Below are 24,446 nucleotides of genomic sequence, written 5' to 3'. Positions count from 1 at the left end.
TTTTATTTACTATACAGTAGTGTACGCACATACCTTTTGAGTAACGTGACTTGAGCTGTTGATCGAGTTTATTATTTTTGGGTCGTGAAAAGCAGAAATTGCCAAGAAGACACAACTTTGTTGCTGGTATAGTGAGTGCTCGAAGAAAATAAGCTAACTTAGTGCGGATTATTACTTATTGAAGATGACGCTTGCTCGTGCACTGTAAATGCTGGTGCAGTGCAGAAAATTGCTAGCTAGCTAACATTTGTAAAAGGATTCAGAGAAGGTTGTACAGTAGTTTGTCTTGAATGACACGTGCACAAAAATCAATGTGCCCATACATACAGAGGTTTGTACGTATTTATACCCTAAACGGCATGGTTTTAGCATCTTCTAGAAAGTAATATGGATGCGTCAACTATCTTGAGTAGCTAGTTATATATGAGTTACATACATAGGATTATTTGTATTTACGTAGTAAAAACAGGCCTATCTACAAAGACATGGTTAAACAAGAAAATAAAACATGAAATCAAAATGAAATAAATAAAACATAAAATGTATTGAATCAAGCACGAAAAAAATTCCAAACAAAGAAGATAACTAATGATATGCATTGTACAGTAATGTTTTTATGTACCAGTTCACAACGGTAAATTAACACTTCACACTTTTCTGTCGATGTAGGATTTTATGTCTCTTCTACATCCCGTGTATTGCTTTCACCTCCTTCAAGTCGTCAGTCGTAAGCTCCTCCTTGTGCTTGCTTTAACGAATTTCTTATTTTTAATAATTGCAATTGTTGACTGGTTGCGAACATATTCCTTGGCAATATCAACAATACAGGCGTCTTCTTATTTATTTATGTCCTCCAACTCTGTTGTCATGGAAATAATTTTTCCTTTGTCTTGTAGAGGGATTATAACGCTAAAAATGGACACTCGCTCTCGATTATGTGCTTATCACAAAATTTCCCACGTGGAACGCTGACCTGAGAGAAGTCAGTCATCATGTCTCTTCTAAACGTTGTGGAATGTTTTCGGCAAACCGCATTTCGTCGTCTTTGTTATTTCGACGTGCGTTATGAGCACACCGACCGCCAAATTTTAACTCGGGCGAAACTTTTCTCAACTTCGTATGGTGAAATAAAATTTGCATAGCAAGGTCAAGATCTCACGTTGTTCAACTTCGCAAGGTGAAAAAATTGTATATCAGGTAATCGTATCTCGAGGTTGCACTGTATAATAGAGAAGTTATACTTACCTGCAGGTACTCTGTAGGTGATATGCTTGCTGGCTGTATTATATTTTAACATTTATTAATATTTTCACAAATATACTTCATGCATTCAATAAAACCATGTCTATTGTTCTTACGCGTCTATTCCATCATCATTGTAATGCTGTCACTTTCAGCACTGATATCTTATAACCTACCGTGAAGATTCGTTTAATTTTTTAACCCTTGGCTCGAAGGAGTACATATCATTGTCTGATAAACATGACGAGCCTGTTGGTTACCTGTGATAATCGAAAAATGCTGCAGAAATTATTCGTGCTGTTTGGCAGGAAGTATGGGTCACATGATTAAATTAGGACTAGACGATTAGACCAAGCCGAAACAAAACTGTGAAGTAGCGAGCATTTATATTTGATATGGGGTCTTCGGTAAAACCCAAAGTTTTTGTCATAAACTAGTGCCATGAGAAGTTTTATATTGAGCCCTTTATTGACCTCTAATTTCACCTGAGAACATTACCTTTCAAATCAATAACCATTTGGATTAACTACATCAGAGAAATAAACTGATTCCGATCTACGACGTTTCATGATGGCGGCGATTAACTCTTCATCTTTGAGCTTTTAAGAGTGTGTAATCACATTTCCACATATTTTGCACGTACAACATAGCAGAGTAAGACATAGTAAATGTTTTGATACCAAGTAACTGTAATGTGAATTTTGTTGCAAGTCAACCTTTAAAGATGTAGTTGCGTCAAAAATGAAATTAGGACCCATAAAAGGCTAAAACATCAGCTACAATTTGATGCCATTTTTGTCTTTGTAGACCAACCCTGTCCAGAGATATATGCGTTTGAATGAGGCCCTCTGTTAAAAAGCTCACGTTCCAGCGGGTGCCAATTTCGTGACGTCACAAGCTTGTTATCTGAAACGAAACCACGAGCGATAAAAATGAGGTCGATTCGTTAGCCAATCATGCGTGCGAAATTTTTATATAGGCCGTAATAAATGTTATCACTCGTAAAACGCGTTGTCTGTGGTCTCGAAGATTCTCATCATAGAGAATTCATTCTCATTGTTTCTGATTCAACGCGTTTCAACAATTACTAAGTTATACATAGTTTTAAAATGGCTTCAAGTTTGAGCAACCGCTACTCAGAGTTTTCTGAGCAACTTTAAGTAAAATATTAGAGTAGACAGCCTATGGCCAAAGCTGACAGGCGTCAGCAGCGTTTTGCTGCAGAAGAAGACAGAATAGAGGTAAATTAACTTAGAGTCTTCTATACTTTAGTAAATGTAATATTTTTTATAGTCATAAATACATGTACTAATTAATAAAATGATAATTCTTTGCTATCTTCAATCATCGTTTCATAGCTTATCTGCCGTTTTACCTAGCTATAATATTTTTTTCGAATTTTCTTTGGTAAATTAGAGTCATGATTACAAATTATTTTCACTCGTAGGAAGTGGGTAAAATCGATTGATCATTGCAAATCTTTAATTTCCAGAACCAAAGCTTCGAATCGTTGGCTTGGCGTACTTGCGCGTTTATTAAATGTTTATTCGTTTTTAAAATTACACTCGCAATCTATTCAACTCCCAATTTGGAAGCTGTCAATAGATACGCTTTAGAATGACATATCTATGAATGACATATTTATTGCATCTACTTTGTTTACATTTACTTGTTTTACTGATTACAGAATGTTTATGTCGTCCCACCAGCCGAAGAAGCTTTGTCAGTGTGGAAACTGCCATAAAGGAGAAAGCGAGAATTGAATGCGTGCTGGATGATGTTTTGTTTGAGTTTGTTGCAGTAGATGAATTTGTCTTATTGTATCAGCTAATACTATGTGAGTGGCCACGACTTGATGAATATCTTTAATAAAAGCTTTATGCCGAGATGAAAATATTTTTGCTTGTAAAAATTATATAATAAAATAATATTGTTAAAGATAATGCAAAACATGATTTGCAGAATATTGTAGTGAATCCGGATATGGTATATGGGTGTCCGCAGAACTGGAGAATGTGAGTTCAAATCCAGTTTGCAGCAGACTTCTCATCCTTAAAACTCTATCCCTGTCTATATATTCTTTTCAAAAGGTGGCTTGCTTATTTCATTAATTTAGTATTCGGTAAGAATACTACTAGCAATGATATACAGCAATGTATACAGCTGTATATCATTGCTACTAGTAAGAAACTAGTACGTAGGCAATATGTAATAGGCGACATAATGTGGGCGGGGCTTATGGGAGGCTGTATAGGGTAGCTGCAAAACTGCTGATACAAAGACCGCGTTCTACATAAAGTGACTTGACAGAATTACCGTAGACCGGTAGAATTGGTAGTCGGTACCCAAATGTTTAAACAACATTTGGAGAAAGTGAGTAGAACAAATTTTCAATTTTCGTTATTTGAGGCCTTTGAAACATTCATAATAATGCATCTGTAGCAGGATTTAAAATTTTATTCTAGCTAACATGAGCAAATACAAAATAAGATATATGCCAATAGAGCCGCGTTAGACTAGACTTTTATCGCAAATAGCCGATGTGAATACGAGAGATAGAGACAGGTTGCCAAACGCGTGACATCATTTTTGGCGAGGCTGGGCACGTTTTTGTGGCCTGAGCGTTTTTACGGCGATCAGATTTTTTCGGTTTTAATCTTCAAATATCTTGGCAATGCGATCGCGTAACACAACAAACAACATATCAACTGATAGAGAAAAAAAAAATGCTTTCTTTTAAGATCAACTTAAATTTTGACGCAACTACATCTTTAAAGATGATGAGGGTATAATGATATGAACTTAGGCATGCTAAGTAGCTGAGATATACATACTCCTTCTGTGAAATATAGACTGTGAGTCATTCTCTTTGATGTTTTAGCACATCTACTATTTTCTATGAGGACTTAGTCTATGCCTTACGCTACTCTATGGTCAAGGAGATCGGAGGTCAACTGGTCATTTCTGAAGAAGCTAGGCATACCCTTTCCAAGTATCTGTATACTATATACATGGTGAGTTCTTGTTTCATGTATCTATAATAATAGTCAGTACTGTAGTATAATACAATGCATGTATTTTGTGTGCTTGTTTAAAACTCTAATGCACATAAGTGTGCATGTATTTCATAATAACATCTTACTACGAGCAGAGGTGATATTTATATTCTAACAGGTGACTCACATTAAACCTTTTCCGCCCCGTTCATGTAACTTTACGTGTTGAGAGCGCAGTCTCAGCGCATGAAACCCGTGTATGCCCGTCGGATCTGAGTCTTCGATAGGTCTTTTTTAAATTCATTTATTTATTTTAAAAACGGTACTAAAATGTTTAATTAATAATTTGAGGAGTTTTAAAAGATATCATACCCCTATTTTGAGGCTATAATTAGTCCATTATACGCATATGCAAAAAGAACACGTCGCTAGAAGTTGAACGTTCTTCATGGACAGCTTATCATCATGAACAGACATGATATTTTAAGCGCTGCTGAAAAGATTCGTCTACAGGAAGATATCGACTGGTTTGAAAATGAAGCAGAGGATTTTAGTGCAGAAGAATGTGAAGAAGACGATGAAAGTGAAAAAGAAGATCAACAGAGTGAATCGGAGTGTGAAAGTGAAACGGCCGGCGTTGAAAGAGGGTGTCATGACGGATTTCAAAGAGGAGCCGATTTAAAACCCAAAGAATTTCATTTTGATGGCAGCTTGGCAGGTGTAAGAAACCCAATTTCTGGACAGATAAGTATTTTTGGCTATTTAAAGCTGTTTATTACATCGGCCATCATGAATGTTATAGTTAATGAAACAAGTAGATATGGCCTTCAAAAACATGGCATGCCTGGCAGCTTGTCGATGAAAAATATATTTGGCGAGTTTTTGGTTTAATTTTGCTTATGGGTATTGTCAAGAAGCCTGCTCTGTCGTCTTACTGATCTACCAATCATTTGTTATCTACCCCAGTGTTTAGTAAAATGATTTCAAGAAACAGGTTTTCAATGGTTTTAAACAGTTTACATTTCGCTCACAATTCGGAAAACCCTGCTGGCAATAAATTGTTCAAGCTAGGAAATGTTTTTGCCATGATATGTGACCGGTTATCTTCTGTTTTGCTGCCTGGTAAATTTATATCTATAGATGAAAGCTTGCTAGCTTGGAAAGGGCGACTCAGCTGCAGGCAGTATATTCCATCTAAAAGATCTAGATTTGGAATAAAGCTATTTGCTCTCTGCGATGCTGTCTCTGGCTATGTGCACAAGTCGTCTGTGTACATTGGTGATGAGCGAGAGCAAGCCGAAGGAACTGGTAGAGGAATCACTCACGACATAGTCATGAAATTAATAAGTGTGTTACATATTAGCTGTGCAGTCAGCTTTCTTTTAGCTGTGCTATAATCGCATAATTGTCTAATAACCCATAGCTATGGGCTTGCTAACTAAGTCAGTTCCTTTATGTGCTTCTTACCTGTTAGCTGTGTTTTCTGTGATACAAGACTTATCGTGATAATACAATACAACAACTACAATACAACAACTGGTGTCAGGAACGAACATTGTGGACTCACAGCCAGCATTTTTCTATTGTCTTGCTATGGATCCTAACATAAAAGCTTTGATCGATGCTATGCAGAAACAGCAACAACAGTTCCAGCAGCAAAACGCTGATCTACAGAAGCAGTTTATCTCCTTGTTGGAAGCTACCAAGAGTGATAGTGCTGCATCAATACCAGTAGCTGTCGCCATACCCAAGTTTGAAGCATACGACAGGGGTAAAGAAAAATGGAACCAGTACCTTCAACGTTTCAATCAGCACTTTAATGTGTATCGGGTGGTAGATGACAGTCAGAAACGAGCATGCTTACTATCTTGGGTAGGAGCTGAGACATACGACTTGTTGTCAAACTTATTTGGCGCAGAGGATATTACAAGCAAGTCATTTACTGAGTTGTCGGAGAAACTTAATGAACACTTTGCAGATACCATACATGTTCAGGCAGCAAGATTTGAATTTTCTCAATGTAAGATGAAGACTGGTCAGTCCTATGTTGATTGGGCTGCAGAACTTCGTGGACTCGCACGGCACTGTGCTTTCACGTGCAAAAGCACAGGCTGTGGCACTAGTTATGTTGATGAACAATTTCGTGACATAATCATTAAAGAGACGCCACATGCTGATGTACGTCGCCAGTGTCTACTTGATGCTGATCCCTCTCTTAATGATGTTCTTAAGAAGGCTACAGCATTCATCAAGACAACGGAGACCGATAAAATTCTCAAGGGGGAGACAACTTCTCCAGCTATTGAAGACACAGTAAACAAAATGTCAGGTCAGTACAAGCAAAGATCACGCCGAGGTCAACAAACCATTGGAAAGCAACAAGCTAATGCACAGAACACAGGTATGTTGAAGTCTTGCCCTAGCTGTTACATTAAACATGACAGAAAAAATTGTCCCTGCAAAGCATTTGTCTGCAGGACATGTGAGGTCAAAGGTCACATTGAAGCTGTCTGTATGGCTAAGACAGCAGCACAAAGTCAGACAGAACAGTCTGCTAGGACAGTTGAAAACTCTGTGTTAAGTGTGCTCACTGATGCAAGTGAACCTTATCATTCAGTACATGCAGTTTCAGATAATCTTTTCCAACGAATCAATAGAAAGGTTTGGATCAAAACTGTTGTCAATGGTCATGATGCAATGTTTCAATGGGACACAGGGGCTACTTGCTCTATAGTTGATTTGCAAGGCTACCAAAGTCTTGGATCACCCCCCCCCCTCTTACCTGTCAGTACCCATCTTAAAGCATATGGGCAGAGTGAGTTACAGATTAAAGGACAATGTTCAGTTAGTGTGAAGGTAGGAGATGTGGAAAAACAAAATCTCAAACTTCTTGTTGTAAACACAACACAAGGCTCAAACCTTTTTGGTCTAGATTGGAGTGACAAATTCGGTCTCTCTCAGCAGGGGCTAGCTATATTGACACAGGGTAGTTGTGATGTTACCTGTACTGTCACAGGAAGTAACCCTATTGGATTTAGGGACAAAATCGCTGCACTCTCCTCTAAGTATTCTGATGTCTTCAAGACAGGTCTTGGCCGATGTAAAAAGGTAAAAGTACCAGTACGCTTGAAACCAGGAAGCACACCAAGCTTTTCTAAACCTCGTGTAGTGCCATTCTCTAGACGCCAAGCTGTAAAAGAAGAGCTAGATCGATTAGTTAAAGCTGGTGTTTTGGAACATGCGGACTTTAGTGATTATGCTGCTCCAATAGTAGCAGTTTCCAAACCAAATGGAAGAGTGCGTATATGTGGTGATTTCAAGATGTTGAACCAACAAATATCAATTGATCAACACCCATTACCAAGCCTTGAAGAGTTGCTAGAGAAGTTGAGAGGCGGGGTACACTTTTCCAAGATAGACCTGGCAGATGCCTACTTGCAACTAGAGTTAGATGATAATGCAAAGAAGTTGTGTGTCATCAACACTCAATGTGGTTTGTTTCGCTACAACAAGATGTGTTTTGGATTGGCATCAAGCCCTGCACAGTTTCAGCGATGCATGGACTCAATGATTGCTGACTTACCTGGAGTTGCAGCATACTTGGATGATCTGATTGTCACTGGTAGCAGTGAGCGTGAGCACTGGTCTAACCTCGACAAACTCTTAGCTAGACTACAGGAGTATGGGCTCCGCATACAAAGAGAGAAATGTGAGTTCTTTAAGAATGCTGTTGAATACCTAGGTCACATAATAGACAAGAACGGCAAGACTCCCTCGAATTCTGCAATAGAGGCTATTGAACAGCTTCCACGACCACAGAACTTACAACAGCTACAGGCGTTTTTGGGCAAGATCAACTATTATGGCTCATACATTGCTGACCTGTCTAGCAAAGCAGCCCCCCTCTACAAGTTTCTTCGTGAAAATGTCGAGTTTGACTGGACTGACCGAGTGTGACAAGGCCTTCCATGTTCTTAAAGAAAGTGTCATCAAGGCTACCAAACTTACCCATTTTGACCATAGTAAACCGCTGGTTCTAGCAACAGACGCATCTAACTATGGAATTGGGGCAGTACTCCTACAAGAGGAAAATGGAGCTGAAAGACCACTAGCACATGCATCAAAGACATTGAGCGTGCACCAAAAGAATTACTCACATATAGAGAAAGAAGCGCTTTCTATCATCTATGGAGTGACTAAGTTTAGACAGTATCTATATGGGAGACGTTTCACGCTCATTACTGATCATAAACCCCTGGTTGCCATGTTTTCACCAGAAAAGAATATCCCCGTTTTAACAGCTCAGCGACTGCAGAGATGGGCCCTCACACTGATGGCTTATCAGTATGACATCAGGTACAAACCTACAGCACAGCACGGCAATGCAGATGGCTTGTCCAGGTTACCTATAGGGGCAGACCCGAAGTGTGACCATGATGAAGAGAATGAGAGCATTGAGGTCTCACACACTATACAAGAGGAGCTTGATCATGGTCCCCTTGACGATGAGGCTGTTAAACAAGAAACCATGAAAGACACATCACTACAGATAGTGAAAGAGTGGATACTGAATGGCCTTTGGCCCAGTAAGCTTACAGCTAGCTATGAACATTTGCGGCCATATTGGAATATGAGAGAGTCTCTTTTTGTTCATGGGGAGGCTGTGCTTTTGCAACGTGATGGCACTACTAGAGTTGTCATTCCACAGGCTCTGAAGAGTAAAGTGTTAGACTTGCTGCATACATCACACTGGGGTGTAGAAAGAGTAAAACAGCTTGCTCGTCGATACGCATGGTGGCCTAGCATCAATGCAGACATAGAACAGCTAATCAAAGCTTGTGAACCTTGCCGAATCTGTGCTAATGACCCAGCCAAGACTTACCAAAGTTGGCCGTCCACCCAACTACCATGGAAACGAATTCATTTGGATTATGCAGGACCTTTTAAAGGTCAGATGTGGTTGGTTTGTGTAGATGCACATTCCCGATATCCGTACGTTGCTATGCTAGATGTAGGAAAAACTACTTCTAAGGACACAATTGGCGTGCTACGACAGATCTTTGTACATGAAGGTCTTCCTCGGACTATTGTTACAGACAACGGCCCACAATTCGTGTCAAATGAATTTGACCAGTTCTGCACCATGCATGGCATTAAACATATAACATCTCCCGCATTCCATCCTGCATCGAATGGAGAAGCGGAGAGATTTGTCCAGACACTTAAGCAATCTGTAGAGAAGAATTGTGCAGGAGGGGAGAAAATCAAGACTGCCCTACAACTGTTTTTAACCACTTACAGATGTTTACCTCATCCCTCTTTGAACTGGAAATCACCTGCTGAAGTTCTACATGGACGACAGCCGAGAAATACTCTGGCCTTGCTGAAACCAATTCAGAACAAGAAAACTCTTTCACCAGGTCAAGCATCTTCTACATCATCACGGTATGAAGTAGACTCTTTGGTTTATGCAAGGAACTATAGCTCTGGACCTAAGTGGATACCTGGAACGATAATTAACAAGCTGGGTAACATACTGTATGCTGTGCGAACAGACCGTGGTGTATGGAGACGACATGCCAATCAGCTACAAGCTAGACTTCAAGTTAATGATACATCGACCAATGACAATATCATCACAGCTTCAAATGATCTTAACATCCAACCTGCCCAATCTGTACCTGATGAGAGGCCAGTACAAAGTCCCAGATATCCTACTCGTAATAGAAGACGCCCTGATTACTATGACAGTTCTAAGTTCTAACAAGGTCATGACTAACCATAAACTCAGAATAGTGAGGGAGATGTGTTACATATTAGCTGTGCAGTCAGCTTTCTTTTAGCTGTGCTATAATCGCATAATTGTCTAATAACCCATAGCTATGGGCTTGCTAACTAAGTCAGTTCCTTTATGTGCTTCTTACCTGTTAGCTGTGTTTTCTGTGATACAAGACTTATCGTGATAATACAATGCAACAACTACAATACAACAAAGTGGTTTACTAAATTTAGGTCATTGTTATTTATGGATAATTTTTTATAATTCGCCAGAGTTAGCAGCTGAACTTATAAAAAATAACACTCATGTTTGTGGAACTTTGCGTCCAAACAGAAAAAGTGTCCCCAAAGATTTGAAAATGTGGAATGGAAAAGTTATTAAAAAAGGTGAGACAACAAGCTTTTCTAATGGAGAAAGTATGGTTGGCTGTTGGAGAGATAAAAAATATATTTCTTTAATTTCAACTATGCATAAAAACATGGAAGACACAGGCAAAGTAAATTATAAATGGGATATAGTTTGCACGCCAGCTGTTAGTTGGATTACAACAAATACACAGGAGGAGTTGACAAATCTGATCAAAAATTGCATATTATAACCATGAAATGATACAAAAAACTATTTTTTCATTTGTTAGATATTTGTGTATACAATGCGGCCATAGTTTAGAGAATCCGTAGCGGCTGTAAAATAACTGACTTACAGTTTCGACAGAAATTACTTCATCAGATATTTGAATATACCGGTTCTTGTCGCAAAAACAGTATTCCCCGCACTTCAACTTCTTCTACTCATCGAATAGTGCCAAATAGTCCAGGGAAAGATAGACCAGCAAAATACAGACTTTGTAGGCACTGCAAAAGGCCCGCTGATGACAACACCCCTAAGTAACGCAAAACTAAATTTAAATGTCTAGCATGTGGAGTACCTTTGTGCGAGTCATGTTTTGATGCTTACCATGCTAAATAAATTCATTTCAAATTTTATTTAGCGTCTGCAAATGCTTCATTGCTTTGTATCACTTGCTTTTGTACATACACTTTCTAAAATGTTATTGTCTATGTATTGTATTTGTTGTGCCTTTACAGGTTGTATTTGTTGCAAACCGCCCTTTTTAGGGCACCCACATTATTAAAGAGTTCAGTTCTCATGCATTCTAGCAGTCCATGATTTGCTGTTTGTGTTTGTAATAAATGTTGCCTCCTGTCTTGTGCTGCTTCACCAAATGTGCCAATGCAGGCTCACTACTCAATTCTTTTTATGCACAATAATTTGTACTGCAGCACACATGAATTTGTGCAATGTGTTTATATGCAAAATTGTTACATAAATCTAGTTGCAAGAAATGCATAAGATCATAACTAAAGTCAGCAAAAATCATAACTATCAATATATAGATCTCAGGTTGTAAAGGCTTCGCAAGCTGTCTGAAGGAGGAAAAAATCAGTCTAAAAAATATCTCGGCTTTCAAATGCATATTCATTTGCAGCTAAATGCCAATTTTCACGAAAGTTATAGCAGAGTTTGAACAGCCATGTCAGGTCTTGTAAGCCATCTCGTGCAATGCTTATTGACATGGCGCCATGAGCATTTTTAAGATCTGCACCCGCAATGCACAGGAGCGCCTAACTCTGCTTTTGATGCACTCGGACAACCACTTTTTTTTGCTACGTCTTGCAAACATATATGACACTGTGCAGATGCTTATTATAAACCATTTTCTTAGAGCTTTTACTTTTGAAAAATGTATTTATTATTGTTATTTTATGGTAAAAAGCTGACAGCTTCGTCAAATCAGAATATTGACCAAAATGTTTACAGCCGATTTGCAGGGAATAATTGGCTGCCTGTTGAGAAATTTCTAAGCTTTCCAATGCATATTCATTTGTAGCTGTATGCCAGTTTGCATGCAAGTTATAGCCAAGTTTAGGTGACCATGTCAAGCCTCCATTTTTCGCTGGTCATTAGGGCCACACTCTGAGAATTTTGAGCGGCACTCCTGCATTGCATCAAAGATCATAACTCCACTTTCAATGCTCTTGAACGACCAATTTCTTTTGCAAATTGTTGTGAACATATGAATCCATGTAAATATTATTTATACAACATTGTCAATTACTTTTATTAATTAGAAAACACAATTGAAAATGACGAACAAAAAAAACAAAAAATTGGTAGCTTCAACAAATTGAGACTTGCAGGCAAACAATTGCAAGCTATCTACATAAAAAAGTATGCTTGTAATAAATTGCTTGTAAAATTGTAAGCTTGTAGAGAACTTTCTCAGCATTCCTATGCATGTTAATTTATGTATCTACCTCAATTTTGATGAAAGTTGATGCAGTTTTCACGCAGTCGTGTCGAAGGTTCAAATCGCCCTAGTAAATGCTCTGGTGCGCTGGGAAATTTCAAGCTGTAAGCGCGTGGTCGCAAAAGGGTTAATACCCTAGGACACTTATGTATTCGCGGCATCTAACTTTCGCGTTTTCGCGGTGTAATCCTTTCGCGAAAATTTAATGAGCGAAACTAAACTATCATAACGAACGAGCGAAAACGCGAAGTTTTATAGCTTTGTTCATTGATATCCACAATAAAATCATAATATTAGAAATGCAGGCAACTTTCGTCTGTGGTTAGGATAAATGGCAAATTTCTGGTAAACTCATAACAGCTAATACACCAACTGAGCAGCATGGCAAAGCAATATCAGTTTAGTCACCGAATTTGTAACTGGTGAGAATGAAAGTCTGGTAGGTGAAGTCGTAAAATTGAAGAATAATTATTGCAGTGATGAATTTTATTACCATCCAAAAACAATATCAACCCTCATCAGGTCCAACCACATTATCTCTTTCACTGCCAATCATGTACAAATTCGTTACCGGCCTAGTGCCAGACATTTTACCGAAATTGCCGATATTGCTTCATGATATGTATACAGTATTTTTCAAGTTCTAATTTAATTATCTGTATAATCACAAAAATCTAAACTGGCTATTATGTCATCAACAACTAATTACCTGTTTTATGACTCGCACGGGGTAGTTAATGAACTCACAGAAAAATGCTCGTTTTTAGATTAGAAATTCTCAAACAAAAGTTTAAAATTGCTTCGTTGTTTTAGGCTGATTTTATAGAGAAATCTTCGGACAACACAGTCAATTTCATAAAACACTTAAAGACCGTGGGTTATGTGGTCAACAAATAATAAAATCAGGTTACCAGACAATTGCTGAGAAAGTCAGAAAATGTGTTTATGTCAGTGACCCCTAGAAAACGCATAAATGCGTTTATGGCAACGTAAGGGTTATACAGTTTTGGTTGTGAAGTTGGTTGTTACCTATCTATTTTCTTCTTCTTGGGATTAGAGTGTGAAAGTCACGGCAGGAGGGACCTAGACGTCATTGATAGTCTAAGAAACAAATGGTAGCAAGTGATCAAATTGAATTGTCGATCTCACCCACACATTTCAACCTGTGGTTTACAAATACGAACTATTCCCAAATTGAATTTTTTTCTTATTAGTGAACTGGACCTGAGGAATGTAATGTTTTTTCCACTGCATTTATTTTCACACCACTATATTTTCGCACTCATCAGAGCCACGAAATTAAGTTGCAGCAAATTTTTACTCTGTGTGCTACTCACGAAACTAAATACTAGCGAAATATAAGTGTCCTAGGGTAGTTACACATTTGAGTGCTTTTCACACAGAATCCGCTATATAATGATATAGATCGGATCTCTTACATTCTCCCGTCAAGGTTTCTTTATCATTTGTTACATTATGAGAAATCTATGCTGTTCTTTTAGTTTTTCCCAGAAGGCAATCAAAAAATATCAGAAGGAATACAGCAACTATATTTATCCATAGCCAAGTTGAATGGATCAATCTCACACAGCCTCTGGTCTGACCATCTTCAGGTGTGACAGATACTTCTCTATAATTCATTAGACTCTTCCAGTATTCTACTCCAACTCTCTGTAGTACAGCATATACATGAACTAACTAAACTAGTTGTGACTAACAAAAGTTAAAATAATTAACTAGAGAATAGTTGTTTATTCTCTTGAATGAGCTAATTTAGGAACACTCTGAGACGATTTCAATGTAAAAGCTTATTGTTAGCGGCTAACAAAAACCAGCATCCTTGCATTGGCTTTAATAAATATACCTCAGATCAGAATCATTTATGTCCTCTATCACCTCAACTCCCTTTCCTAATAAAAGAATTTCCTCAACTTCAACCAGCTTTTGATCAATCGATATCTTATCAGGTGACCGCAGCTTTGTTCAAAATGTGTCCAAGCAAGTTTATTTTTATGTCACCTAATCCTCGAGGGATTATGACTTTGAGGATCTCCTTGGCTGATGAAAATCATAACCCTGAAGATTGTTCAAGTACTACGATTATGGAGTATAATTATTACTAGTACTCTGGAGCTCTGTGTGTCATGAGAGATTGTCATATGTAATAACTATGTGCATAATTATTCTATTATTATTTAATGACAATATATTTTATTATGGCCAGTACTCTAGAGTTCTGTGTGCCATGAGAGGTTATCATATGTAGTAACTATGTGCATAATTATTACATTATCATTTAATGCCAGTATATTTTATTATGGCTAATACTCTATATGTCTGTGCGCCATGAGAGGTTATCATATGTAGTAACTATGTGCATAATTATTCTCTTATCATTTAACGCCAGTATATTTTATTATGGCTAATACTCTAGAGTTCTGCGTGCCATGAGAGATTGTCATATGTAATAACTATGTGCATAATTATTCTATTATTACTTAATGCCAGTATATTTTATTATTGCTAGTACTATAGAGTTCTGCGTGTCATGAGAGATCATCATGTGTAATAACTATGTGCATAATTATTCTGATAAGTGAGGACGTAGCTGATTGGTGTAGTGGTTAGAGTGTCGGTATGCAATGTCAAATATCTGAGTTGAATTCTCATTTGCTGCATTTCTTTTTAAAGTTGTAAGCGTAGCTTCAGATGGACAGATACGGCTCCTATTATAGTAAATATTCTTATTGCTACTGTTCTTCTGCACAGAGCTTGTAGTATAACTTTAGTCATTACTTCATAATAAAACTGTTCCCTAAGAATTGCACATAAACTTGTAAATATATATTTACAGGCTAGTGGTCTTCTTATTGCTACGGAGTCTCATGCAAAGTTGTTGCGATGTCGGGGCAGTCAAGCTAAATACAGAGGGTTTCCTTGTACCTTGTGGACCCTTTTTCACACATTAACTGTAAATGCAGGTATGTGATTTATTAGACCTGGCCACATTAAATTTGGAGTAATTAGCACAATATTGTGAGGAAGCAATTCCTCTTGTATTATTCGTTATTTTACTATATAAATGATTCTTAGCCTAATGAAAATACTGGTAAAATATTTAATCAATAATGTTATTTTATCTGATAATATGCAAAGTGAAATGGTCAGTATTCTTTCTGTAAACAATACAGTTGAACCTCAAGGTGTGAATTTAATTCATGCTGTTATTAAACTCGTACATCAATCAACTTGAATGTCAATCGAATAAATCCCATTTACAATCACTGATATTAAGTTAATTTCTGACCTGGAAAAAATGAAATCTGTAATTTAGGGAAATAATCAGGTTTTCTAAATAATAAATACATAAATATCATCTAACAGTGCATGATAAAAGCAAAGAAAAAGTGTTACTGTGTCAAAGAAAGATATTATTTAGCTGTCTAACTTTAGCAACGGATTATTACAGCCAATAGAAGTGGAGGTGGCTGAAGCAGAGCATTTTTTTAACTTTAAACATGAGGGGCATTTTCCTTGGTGACAAAATCAACAATGATATCGATTAATTCTATGCTTTTCAACGAATACAAGAAATCATGTATTTGCAAGACAATAAAGCTGTTTTGTTAAATTTCAACTTAAACTTAACATTGTTTATTTAATCATTTTTCTTATTGTTAGTTATATTCTCATCTGTTTCACTTTTTGGTCTTTTGAACGAAAACCTATCTAATGAGATTTGCTTTTTTCTGGCTTTTAAACTGTTCCCATCCTTTCTTAGATGGTACGAAGGATGCAGAGTGTTTTATATTTGATGCAGAATAAACGCGTGACACATACCAGTCCATAATTGGCTTTCACTTCTTATACGTCAAACAGCTTCTTAAAATATGGCTGGCATTTCAAATTTGACGAAATGACAAACAAAAAACTCAACTTGAATCATGGCTCATAAATCAGAAACGCTTGTATATTGAGCTGCTTTGTTCATAAGTCAAGGTTTGATTGTATGTAACTTTGTGTAGCATCAGCAGCTGCTAGAAAAGATGAGAAGATAAGGAAAACTGAAGATGTCTGCTATGAGGCACTCGAGTCCATACGTGGTTATGTGGCACACTTCTTTACCTGCGCTGACTGCAGGATCAATTTTGCTCAGATGGCTGTTGAAATTCCTAAACTGAAGGGAAAGTCTAACAGTGATTGCGCTCTATGGCTCTGGGACGGTCATAACAGGGTGAGATTTGCTTATTTCTATCTTCCATATCAGGGATCGTTTGGTTCAAACATCATATTCATACTAGATATTGATTCATTGAGTTTATTTTGAGTATTTAAGGAAGAGCAAGGCATTTAGTGCTTGTATTAATTTACATTAGCAACAGTTGGTTTATAAAACACATAGTTGCACTTTTAATTTAACTGAATTCTAAAAGCCTGTTATTGTGCAAATCACTTAGTATGCATAGTAACAATAATTCAATATGATTATTTATAATTTATTACTTTAAATTTCGTAAACATTTGATACTGATTACTATTTTCATGTTGACTTTTGCCTCCCTCCGTGTCACGTTTGATAGAACTGTTGCTATTAAAGAGTCTGCGATGCTGTGGGGATGTGAGATATGTGACGTGAAATAGCAAGAGATTACTGCATTTACATTTGCTGACTGCTAATATCAGAATATGTTAATATAATCATAAGTAGAGGTTCACCTATAGCTTAACTGAATACTCTGTAGCAATAGTTAGTTCTGTTATATCAACTGCTGCTAATCACATCTATAATAACAGAGATGACATGATAATATATATGAGAATTCTTTACTCCTCGTTATCGAAACTTAGTTAACTCATTGTGGCAAGCTTCGTAACCTTGACCCAAAACCTTTATTCACGGTAAAACTAATCATTCCCAGATCCCTCTGTTTTGCTACCTTTTGGTTGGTAGCGTTTTTGTGATAAGATAAGTAAGTAGAGATTTAGCTTTAGCCTAACTGCATACTCCGTAGTTTGGTTTGTAGCGATTTCGGTTTTGCTTTGATCACTTTGTGTATCAACACAAAGTGTCTAATCATCTACATTTTATTATACTGTCAGGCAAATAAGAGGTTGGCTGGAAAGACCAGTGAGGATCCCGTGTATCCTAAAATTCAGTTTCCTTCTGAAGAGTTGTGTCCTTTATGCAGGAATCCCAGAGGCATGTGGAATGAAGAAACGGTAAGGATTAAAAGCATCAGTACATTGAGCTCTCTAGCGTATGAGCAGGCTTAAGCATGTATGTTTTTGTCTAAACCATCAATCAGTAAAATATTCTATATTTTGAGTCACCCGAATACATAACAATGATATGGACATAGAGTTACTCTCATTGTGAACTATCACAGTTGTGTTGCTGTATCCATCAGGTTGTTTTCTATCTAAAACTATCTAACTTTTGTTCGAACAATGTTGATGGTGGCACAGTAACATCAGGTTGAACTGTCATTCAAGTGTGTTATTTCTACTGCATAGACGCCTCGCAGCGCTTCGTGTCAGCAATTCCTTCTGATAACTCCTCTTCTTTTGCACTTCACCTCCTTAAAAATTTGTTGATTTCTAATTTGCTTCACATGGAAAATCCATGCCAAGAGTGGACGAATAAATCTCGGAAGCAAGATTCACCTTGGCCACTTATGCCTGCGTTCCTTCATGCATGGATCTTATCAGTTTTATCATCTTGTCAGTGCTGCGTAACTTTTTCAGAACCATCTGGAGACCTTGTTTTGAGACCGCATTAAAGGCCTTGGGTGAAGCCATTGAAAACAGAGTGCAAAGGCATGTCATGTTCTAGACATTTGTCCTATATCCATTGAGGCCAAACACTCTAAATATTGTACTACACCCCTCCATTAGTATAAACCCCTCCTCTCCTACAGGATTGGTCACGGTCATCATGTGGGCGAGGTTGGGGTTGGGTTATGAACATGTCGAGCATTGTTCGGATGAACCCGAACATGGCGCCAGAACAAAGAAATATGCCGAATAAGGCACCTTACAAATATTTACAAGTTTACAAATATTATGAACAATTATAGTTATTTTACTGATCTGTTGGTTTCATTTTGTTATTAAATAAATATAGTTGCCACAATTATGATCAGTCAGTTGCCATTCACAAGCATTCATGATATTAATAGTCGACATTGTGAAATGGCCCACACTTGGTTTTAGATTTAAATTTTTGAGTTTAACTTTAAGCATATACTAAGACCTCTACCAATCTTAAAATTGGTAAAAATAGGTAATTTGAAATGTTTTATTTTCCATGCATTCATTTTTCTGGTTAGGTACTACCCCTACGCTGTAGGAATTTGAGATTTGCTGATTTATGGTTTGTTATCCATTATCAACGCATATCTGCAATAAAAACCTAGACCCAAAAACCTAAAGGCAGCGCAACTGCCCGGCGAGAATAGTGTTAGCCCCGAAACCCCGGCTAGTGCAATCTCAACGGAGCTCGATCAACAAACCCTGCCCACATGATGGCCGTGGCCAATCCGATGTCAATATTATTGACCCCTCACAAAATCCATAATATGTCTTGGACAGTAATTCTTATTCTATGGGACAGTTTCTCCATCAAATGTTTTTCGCTGAAGTGTTCCTTTCTTCTTTGGGTGAGAAGAAATACTTCTCTGAGACCATGGCAGAATTTTTTTGTATTGCTGCAATGGACAGCGGATAGTAGACTTTTTTTCTGATAATTGTAGTTTTGGCTCTGTGATGTATTGCTGGAGTTTACTCCTTACTGTTAAAAGTTTTGCCTTGGTTCACTCTGGCGCAACTCGACAGATACTGACTTCTTACAACATTTCTCTCTTCAAGTTGTTAGTTTAACTTCACATCGTTCTCTCTGAACCAATCTTGGTGTCTTTCGAACAGTTGGCCCAGTACTTCATATGCTGGGTTTAAAGTCATAGTCTTTAAAGTCCCACATCGTTCAGTGACCTCTTATTATATTATGTAACTTTCATTTATTTTCTCCTCTAGGCTTTCTCGGATCTTGCTGTATTTTGGCTTTCCAACTTTTAGGTTCTTTGGTGGTTTTGAATGGGTCCCCCATGTTTCGCATATATTGCGACTGTTATCATGGAATAGACTATGTTTTGGTCTGCACATCATTATTTATCTCTATGAACACAGGTGTCTAAACATGTCTCCAGTCTACTTGCTTTGTAATCACAGTCTAAAAGGTGCAAATGTTTGGACTTTTGACGCATCAATGATGTCTTATGATGACCCTTGTACATGTATGTGATGAATTTATGCTCTGAGCAGAAAGCAAGTAGAGGTTCACTGATAGAGTTACATTTGCTTAGACCAAGAGTGTGCAACATGTTCTTTTGAGGACCACTTTTCAATATTTGAACAATACCTATGGCCAGCAACCCGTAGTGATGTAATCTAATGGAAAATTGTGTGTCGAGTTGAGGAGACTGAGAAAATGTTGTAATTTAAGTAAGTACATTTCTTGCAAACAATAAATACAAACTATTATTAGCATGAATCTGTAATACTGGAACAAGAAGTTGAGACAAAAAATAAAGTGCAGATCGGATAATTAGGGTAAAACTTGGTACTTTACATTTTCACACAACTTTTCAATGTCCGCTTTTCCCGATGTAGTTGCAACTCAAAGTTTACTGGTCTGGTGTTCATCGGTGAGTTGACTTCGGTACCTGTCATTAGTAAATTTCATTTTTGAAAAAAACTTCGCAACAAAATGTACTGCCAAAAAGTGATAACATGTTTCTAGCATGCAGCTCTAGATTTGGGTACTTTCCAAATACATATTTCTCATAAAATTTACTAAATCATTATTAGTATATGCTCTCCTCAAATCAGCATGTGATTTTAATTCTATCATCTCCATTGGATAGCGGTGACGACTCTCTTCAGGTACCATGTCAAAGGGCTGAGAAAATAGTTTGAACTTATGTTCACATTTCCTAAAATCAGTAAACCTCGTTGAAAATTCAGAATGCAACTTGTCAAGTTGTTTAGTATATTTTGAGCAATCTCTTCCTGGCAGTTCTGCTTTTCTGACTGCTAAACAAGGAAAATGAGTAAGTTGTGTTTTACTCAGTTGATTCCGAAACAGTTGAAGCTTCTTTTCAAAGGAACATATGTGTTCAAACATCTTGTTTACTAACTGGCATTTATCTGGTAGTTTAACATCTAAATTTAAAATATGTGCGATGTCAGTTAAAAGGCAAGGTCATTTATTGAGTCATCATTAGTTAAACAAGCCACATCCTGCTGCTTATTAACCATGAAAGTCACAATCTCCTTTCTCAGATTCCTAAATCTTTTCAGCGTACTAGCTTGGCTCAACCAACGCACTGCAGAGAAGTACACAACATCTAGGTAATCTGAATCAACTTCTAAAAATGCCTTGAATTGGTGATGATTGAGTTCTCGAGCACGAATGTAATTCACACATTTAATAACACTTTTCATAGGCTACCAGCCGAGATATAAAAAGTGCTTAGTTTTTTTATTTCGTGGCCACCTCCTTTCAGATGGAAGATCCCTTCAATTTATACTAACTCACGTATGTAGATTTCAAATCTGATGAGTGACTCTGGATTTGATTCCCATTTCATTGTAAAACCAAATTTGTGTATAAGTCGGTAGTTATCTACACCTAATATATCAACATATGTGATTTTCTGGGCCAAATAGCAATAAAATTACAAGTTTGTGCAAATAACTCACCTGCATGAACAGTTTCAGCTCCCATGAAATTGTCAAGTACTGTCTTCGATTTTACAAACAAGTATCCGGTGTGTTTCTCGCAGATCGCACATACTCTCTCCAGTACAGGCTTACTTGTGGACAACTTCATGTTACTTGCAGATCTTAATGTTTTCTTTGGCGGAGGGGATACTGAAATGTCTCCTGGGTCATCTGCCACTGACAACTGTGGTAAAAAATAAAGATAATTTTTCAAACCACATGACAAAACAGGGACATAACATGCATTCACAAACCAAATCAACCTTACTGTGAGGGTAACCCAATTAGTGCTGGAAAAGTGGATATCATTTTTTATCTTCTTTAATCTAACTTTTCAAGGACTTAACTGCAGTGAGTTTGTCTGTACTCTGTGCAAAAGTGAATTAAAGTGATACACTGAGAACCTGACACACTACATAATATGACAGGATCTCGGCAGGATTGGATAGTGCTAATTAAAATTACCTCTGAGTAGTTTCTCTTTGCTTTCTCAAGCTTGCTTTTATTAACTAGTCTGGAGTAGCAATTATTGAAGATAGTTGCTCCAACCACCAATGAATCTCCTTCTTTTACTTTAGCACACGCAGTCTTCTCAGGTTCTTTGTTAAGTTCCATCTGTTGTTGGACAGAATTTTGTAGTACTGAGGATGAATAGTCAGTTAAATTAATTAAGGCACCTTTGTTGCCTTCAAAGTGAGCCACACGAGCCATCACTGACAAACAACACAGATGAATATCATCATGCTTACAGTTCTGTAATGTGATAAATTGACTCGGCTGACCTGTTCCAATTATGGAATGAAATCTGATTGGTTAAGAAGAAAAGGTTGCCGAAAGCCGGTTAATCCTGCATGCCACAGTAAAACGAGACAAACTGGTTTGTTGCAATAACTGCCTTTTTTCAGGACAAGCGAAATCAGTAAATATCCTCAAGCAACTTTTTACTAATTCTCCATCCCTTAATGGCTTCCCTTTTTCTGCAAGTAACACACAGACTTTGAAGCTAAGGTCGGTTACAAGCTCAGAGTCTTTCTTATATGAAGTAAACACCCCTTGTTGCTTCTTAATTGCCGGGGTCATCTGTTCCAGTTTGTCTAATCTAGCTTGGCCTAACAAGGTATCATGTGTGGCTGAATGTATTGATGTGTAATGTCGTTTGATGTTGTATTCCTTCAATACAGCAATTGTAGATTGGCAGATTACACCTATAACACCTTTGTTGTGCTCAACAACAAAATATTTGCTACTCAAGTCTTTATTGAAAACTCTGCCATTAACATCAACTTTTCTTAGTAGCATAGAGTTTTAGTTACCAAAAAAATTCACTCGACTGTTCTATTACTATTGCAAAAAAACTTTAATGAGTACAATGTGCTGGCACAGAACTGAGTAGAATCGATAAATTTCATTTAGCTCTGTGATATAAGTTTAAGAAAATATTTCTAAAATATTTTAATAAAAATTTATTAAATTTTTGGAGGAATAATCTGGCCCGAAAAGTTAAACTTTATGTTGGGTATTTTACTTCATTCCAACATAATGCCCAAATACACCCCAGTTTGGAGCTGGTAGTGCCAGTTTAGTCTCCAGCAATACGACCCTCGAAGCAGGTTGTGTATTATCCGATAGCAGGTGCAAGTATCAGGTGCAATGGGTAACGTTAGTATACAGTAGACACTCCTACACCGTAAACGATCTATTCCAGGAAAGTTTACCTTATAGGATCATTTGTAGTGGTAATGAATTGTCAAGGCCATTTACTATGAGTGTAGTTGGTGAGTACAGTGACTATCTGTTAGTTATGTACACCCAGTTAGCAGTTACCTGTATCAGCTAATATTTATTTGATTATTTTGTTTCTTCTAGGTATATGATTTTCTACATTCACTCTATGCAGATGTTAGACCCTTCAACTTTCCTAAACTCCTCTCTCAGGCTCCGGAGCGGAAACACTTGCCAGGCGTGGACTCACTGCGAGATTGGGAAACCAAAACAGCCATAGGTCGTGCAGAGATGTCTATGTGCTATTTATTGTATATCACATCCGCTATTGTAATTGCCGGTTTGTTCTATTTTGTTGTCATCAAGAGAAGACTTCGACTGCGTTCCAGAAAGTGTCCCCCACGAGCGGAGTCAAACCTTGACTATAATAAACCAATTTACTAACCAAATAGAAAGCTGTCACCAAAATCTTTATGTTTTTTCTTGCAAATTTTGTGCTAGCATACACGCCATCTTCTTGTATGTAGAATTTTATCTACTGGTGCTTCTTTTTTTAGCCAATTAACTTTCTGCTGATCTGTTATAAGTTTTTACACTAGCTTTGCCAGGAAATATATCTATACCAATATTCTTAAAATTAGCAATAAATCGCTGTAACCGATTGAGTGGATAATAACAGCTATACTACGAGCACGAGGAGTTGCTGTAGTACTATGGGCAAGGAATCAATGAATAGGTCCGACTTACTATAGCTGTACTAGGAGTAATGGTTACTGTAGAGGGAGCCACAGTTCTACTATGAATTAAAAGGATACAGTGTAGAAACAGCAGTACTTTGTGTCAGATGTAAATTTATTAGAAACTTACAGTGTGTCAGTGTGAGGCTGATGCTGCAAGATGTTGCTTGATAAGTCAGAGGCAATATCATGAAACTGGGTGAGAATTTATTAAAATTAGAGGATGTCAACTGACTGATACCAAAATCAATAAAATTGCAGCTGTTCTAGCAACGACAGCAGGTGTTCTGCAGTTCAATAATACTAGTGTTTACACACTTTTCGATCTTTGGAGTTGTTGGAACTATTGGTTATAGAAGACGACTCCAAATACACTTCGTATTCTCAGTTTTGTACCTCGAGAGCACTGCTTGTGCAGCTCACATATCAACCATAGCTTCCGTATAAACTGTTTATTAATGTTTTAGGCACAGCCTGTAGTACTGAATAACATAAATACAAGGGTCATGGCCTTTCAACCTCTACATGAAATAGATTCTATATTACTGAGCTAGCTTTCCAGTGAAATTGTCAAATATAAACAGCTGACTAACACTCAATAATACACTTCTAAATTGTGTTCTCATGTGGTCTATTGGGGTATTTCAACTGACATAATTATTACCTGCAACCTAAGAGAATGTTATCATATTTTACGACTAAGAGAAAGCCTCAACTTCCTAGTATTTCATGTGATCCATATAAATATTCAGTAACCCCATATTGGCCATTAATACGCTGTTCTATGAGCTGTCACCTTGTAGCACAAGATGTTTTAATGTATATGTACATTCAAACATTTAATGTACATACGTGTAAAACACCTTTTTAGTTTTAGT

General features: G+C 37.3%; 2 protein-coding genes across 2 annotated transcripts in view; one reads left to right on the top strand and one right to left on the bottom strand.

The window, feature by feature from the left end:
- The window catches only part of LOC137398984 (sulfhydryl oxidase 1-like), a 31,440-nt gene extending 8,153 nt beyond the window's left edge, over positions 1 to 23,287 (top strand). The window contains exons 4-9 of the mRNA XM_068085146.1: positions 4,124 to 4,256; positions 13,831 to 13,941; positions 15,183 to 15,309; positions 16,354 to 16,562; positions 17,429 to 17,548; positions 22,976 to 23,287. Of these exons, the coding sequence (XP_067941247.1) occupies positions 4,124 to 4,256; positions 13,831 to 13,941; positions 15,183 to 15,309; positions 16,354 to 16,562; positions 17,429 to 17,548; positions 22,976 to 23,275 (1,000 nt within the window). The 3' untranslated portion in view covers positions 23,276 to 23,287. The remainder of the gene's footprint in view (positions 1 to 4,123; positions 4,257 to 13,830; positions 13,942 to 15,182; positions 15,310 to 16,353; positions 16,563 to 17,428; positions 17,549 to 22,975) is intronic.
- LOC137398332 (inversin-A-like) overlaps positions 1 to 24,446 on the bottom strand; it is a 334,813-nt gene that overhangs the window by 160,349 nt on the left and 150,018 nt on the right. The gene's annotated exons all lie outside the window — the stretch shown is intronic.

This window comes from Watersipora subatra, chromosome 6 (assembly GCF_963576615.1).
Source record: "Watersipora subatra chromosome 6, tzWatSuba1.1, whole genome shotgun sequence".
NCBI classification, from domain to species: Eukaryota; Metazoa; Bryozoa; class Gymnolaemata; order Cheilostomatida; family Watersiporidae; genus Watersipora; species Watersipora subatra.
The sequence above is the reverse complement of the archived record's forward strand: the minus strand, read 5'-3'. Positions and strand labels throughout refer to the sequence as shown.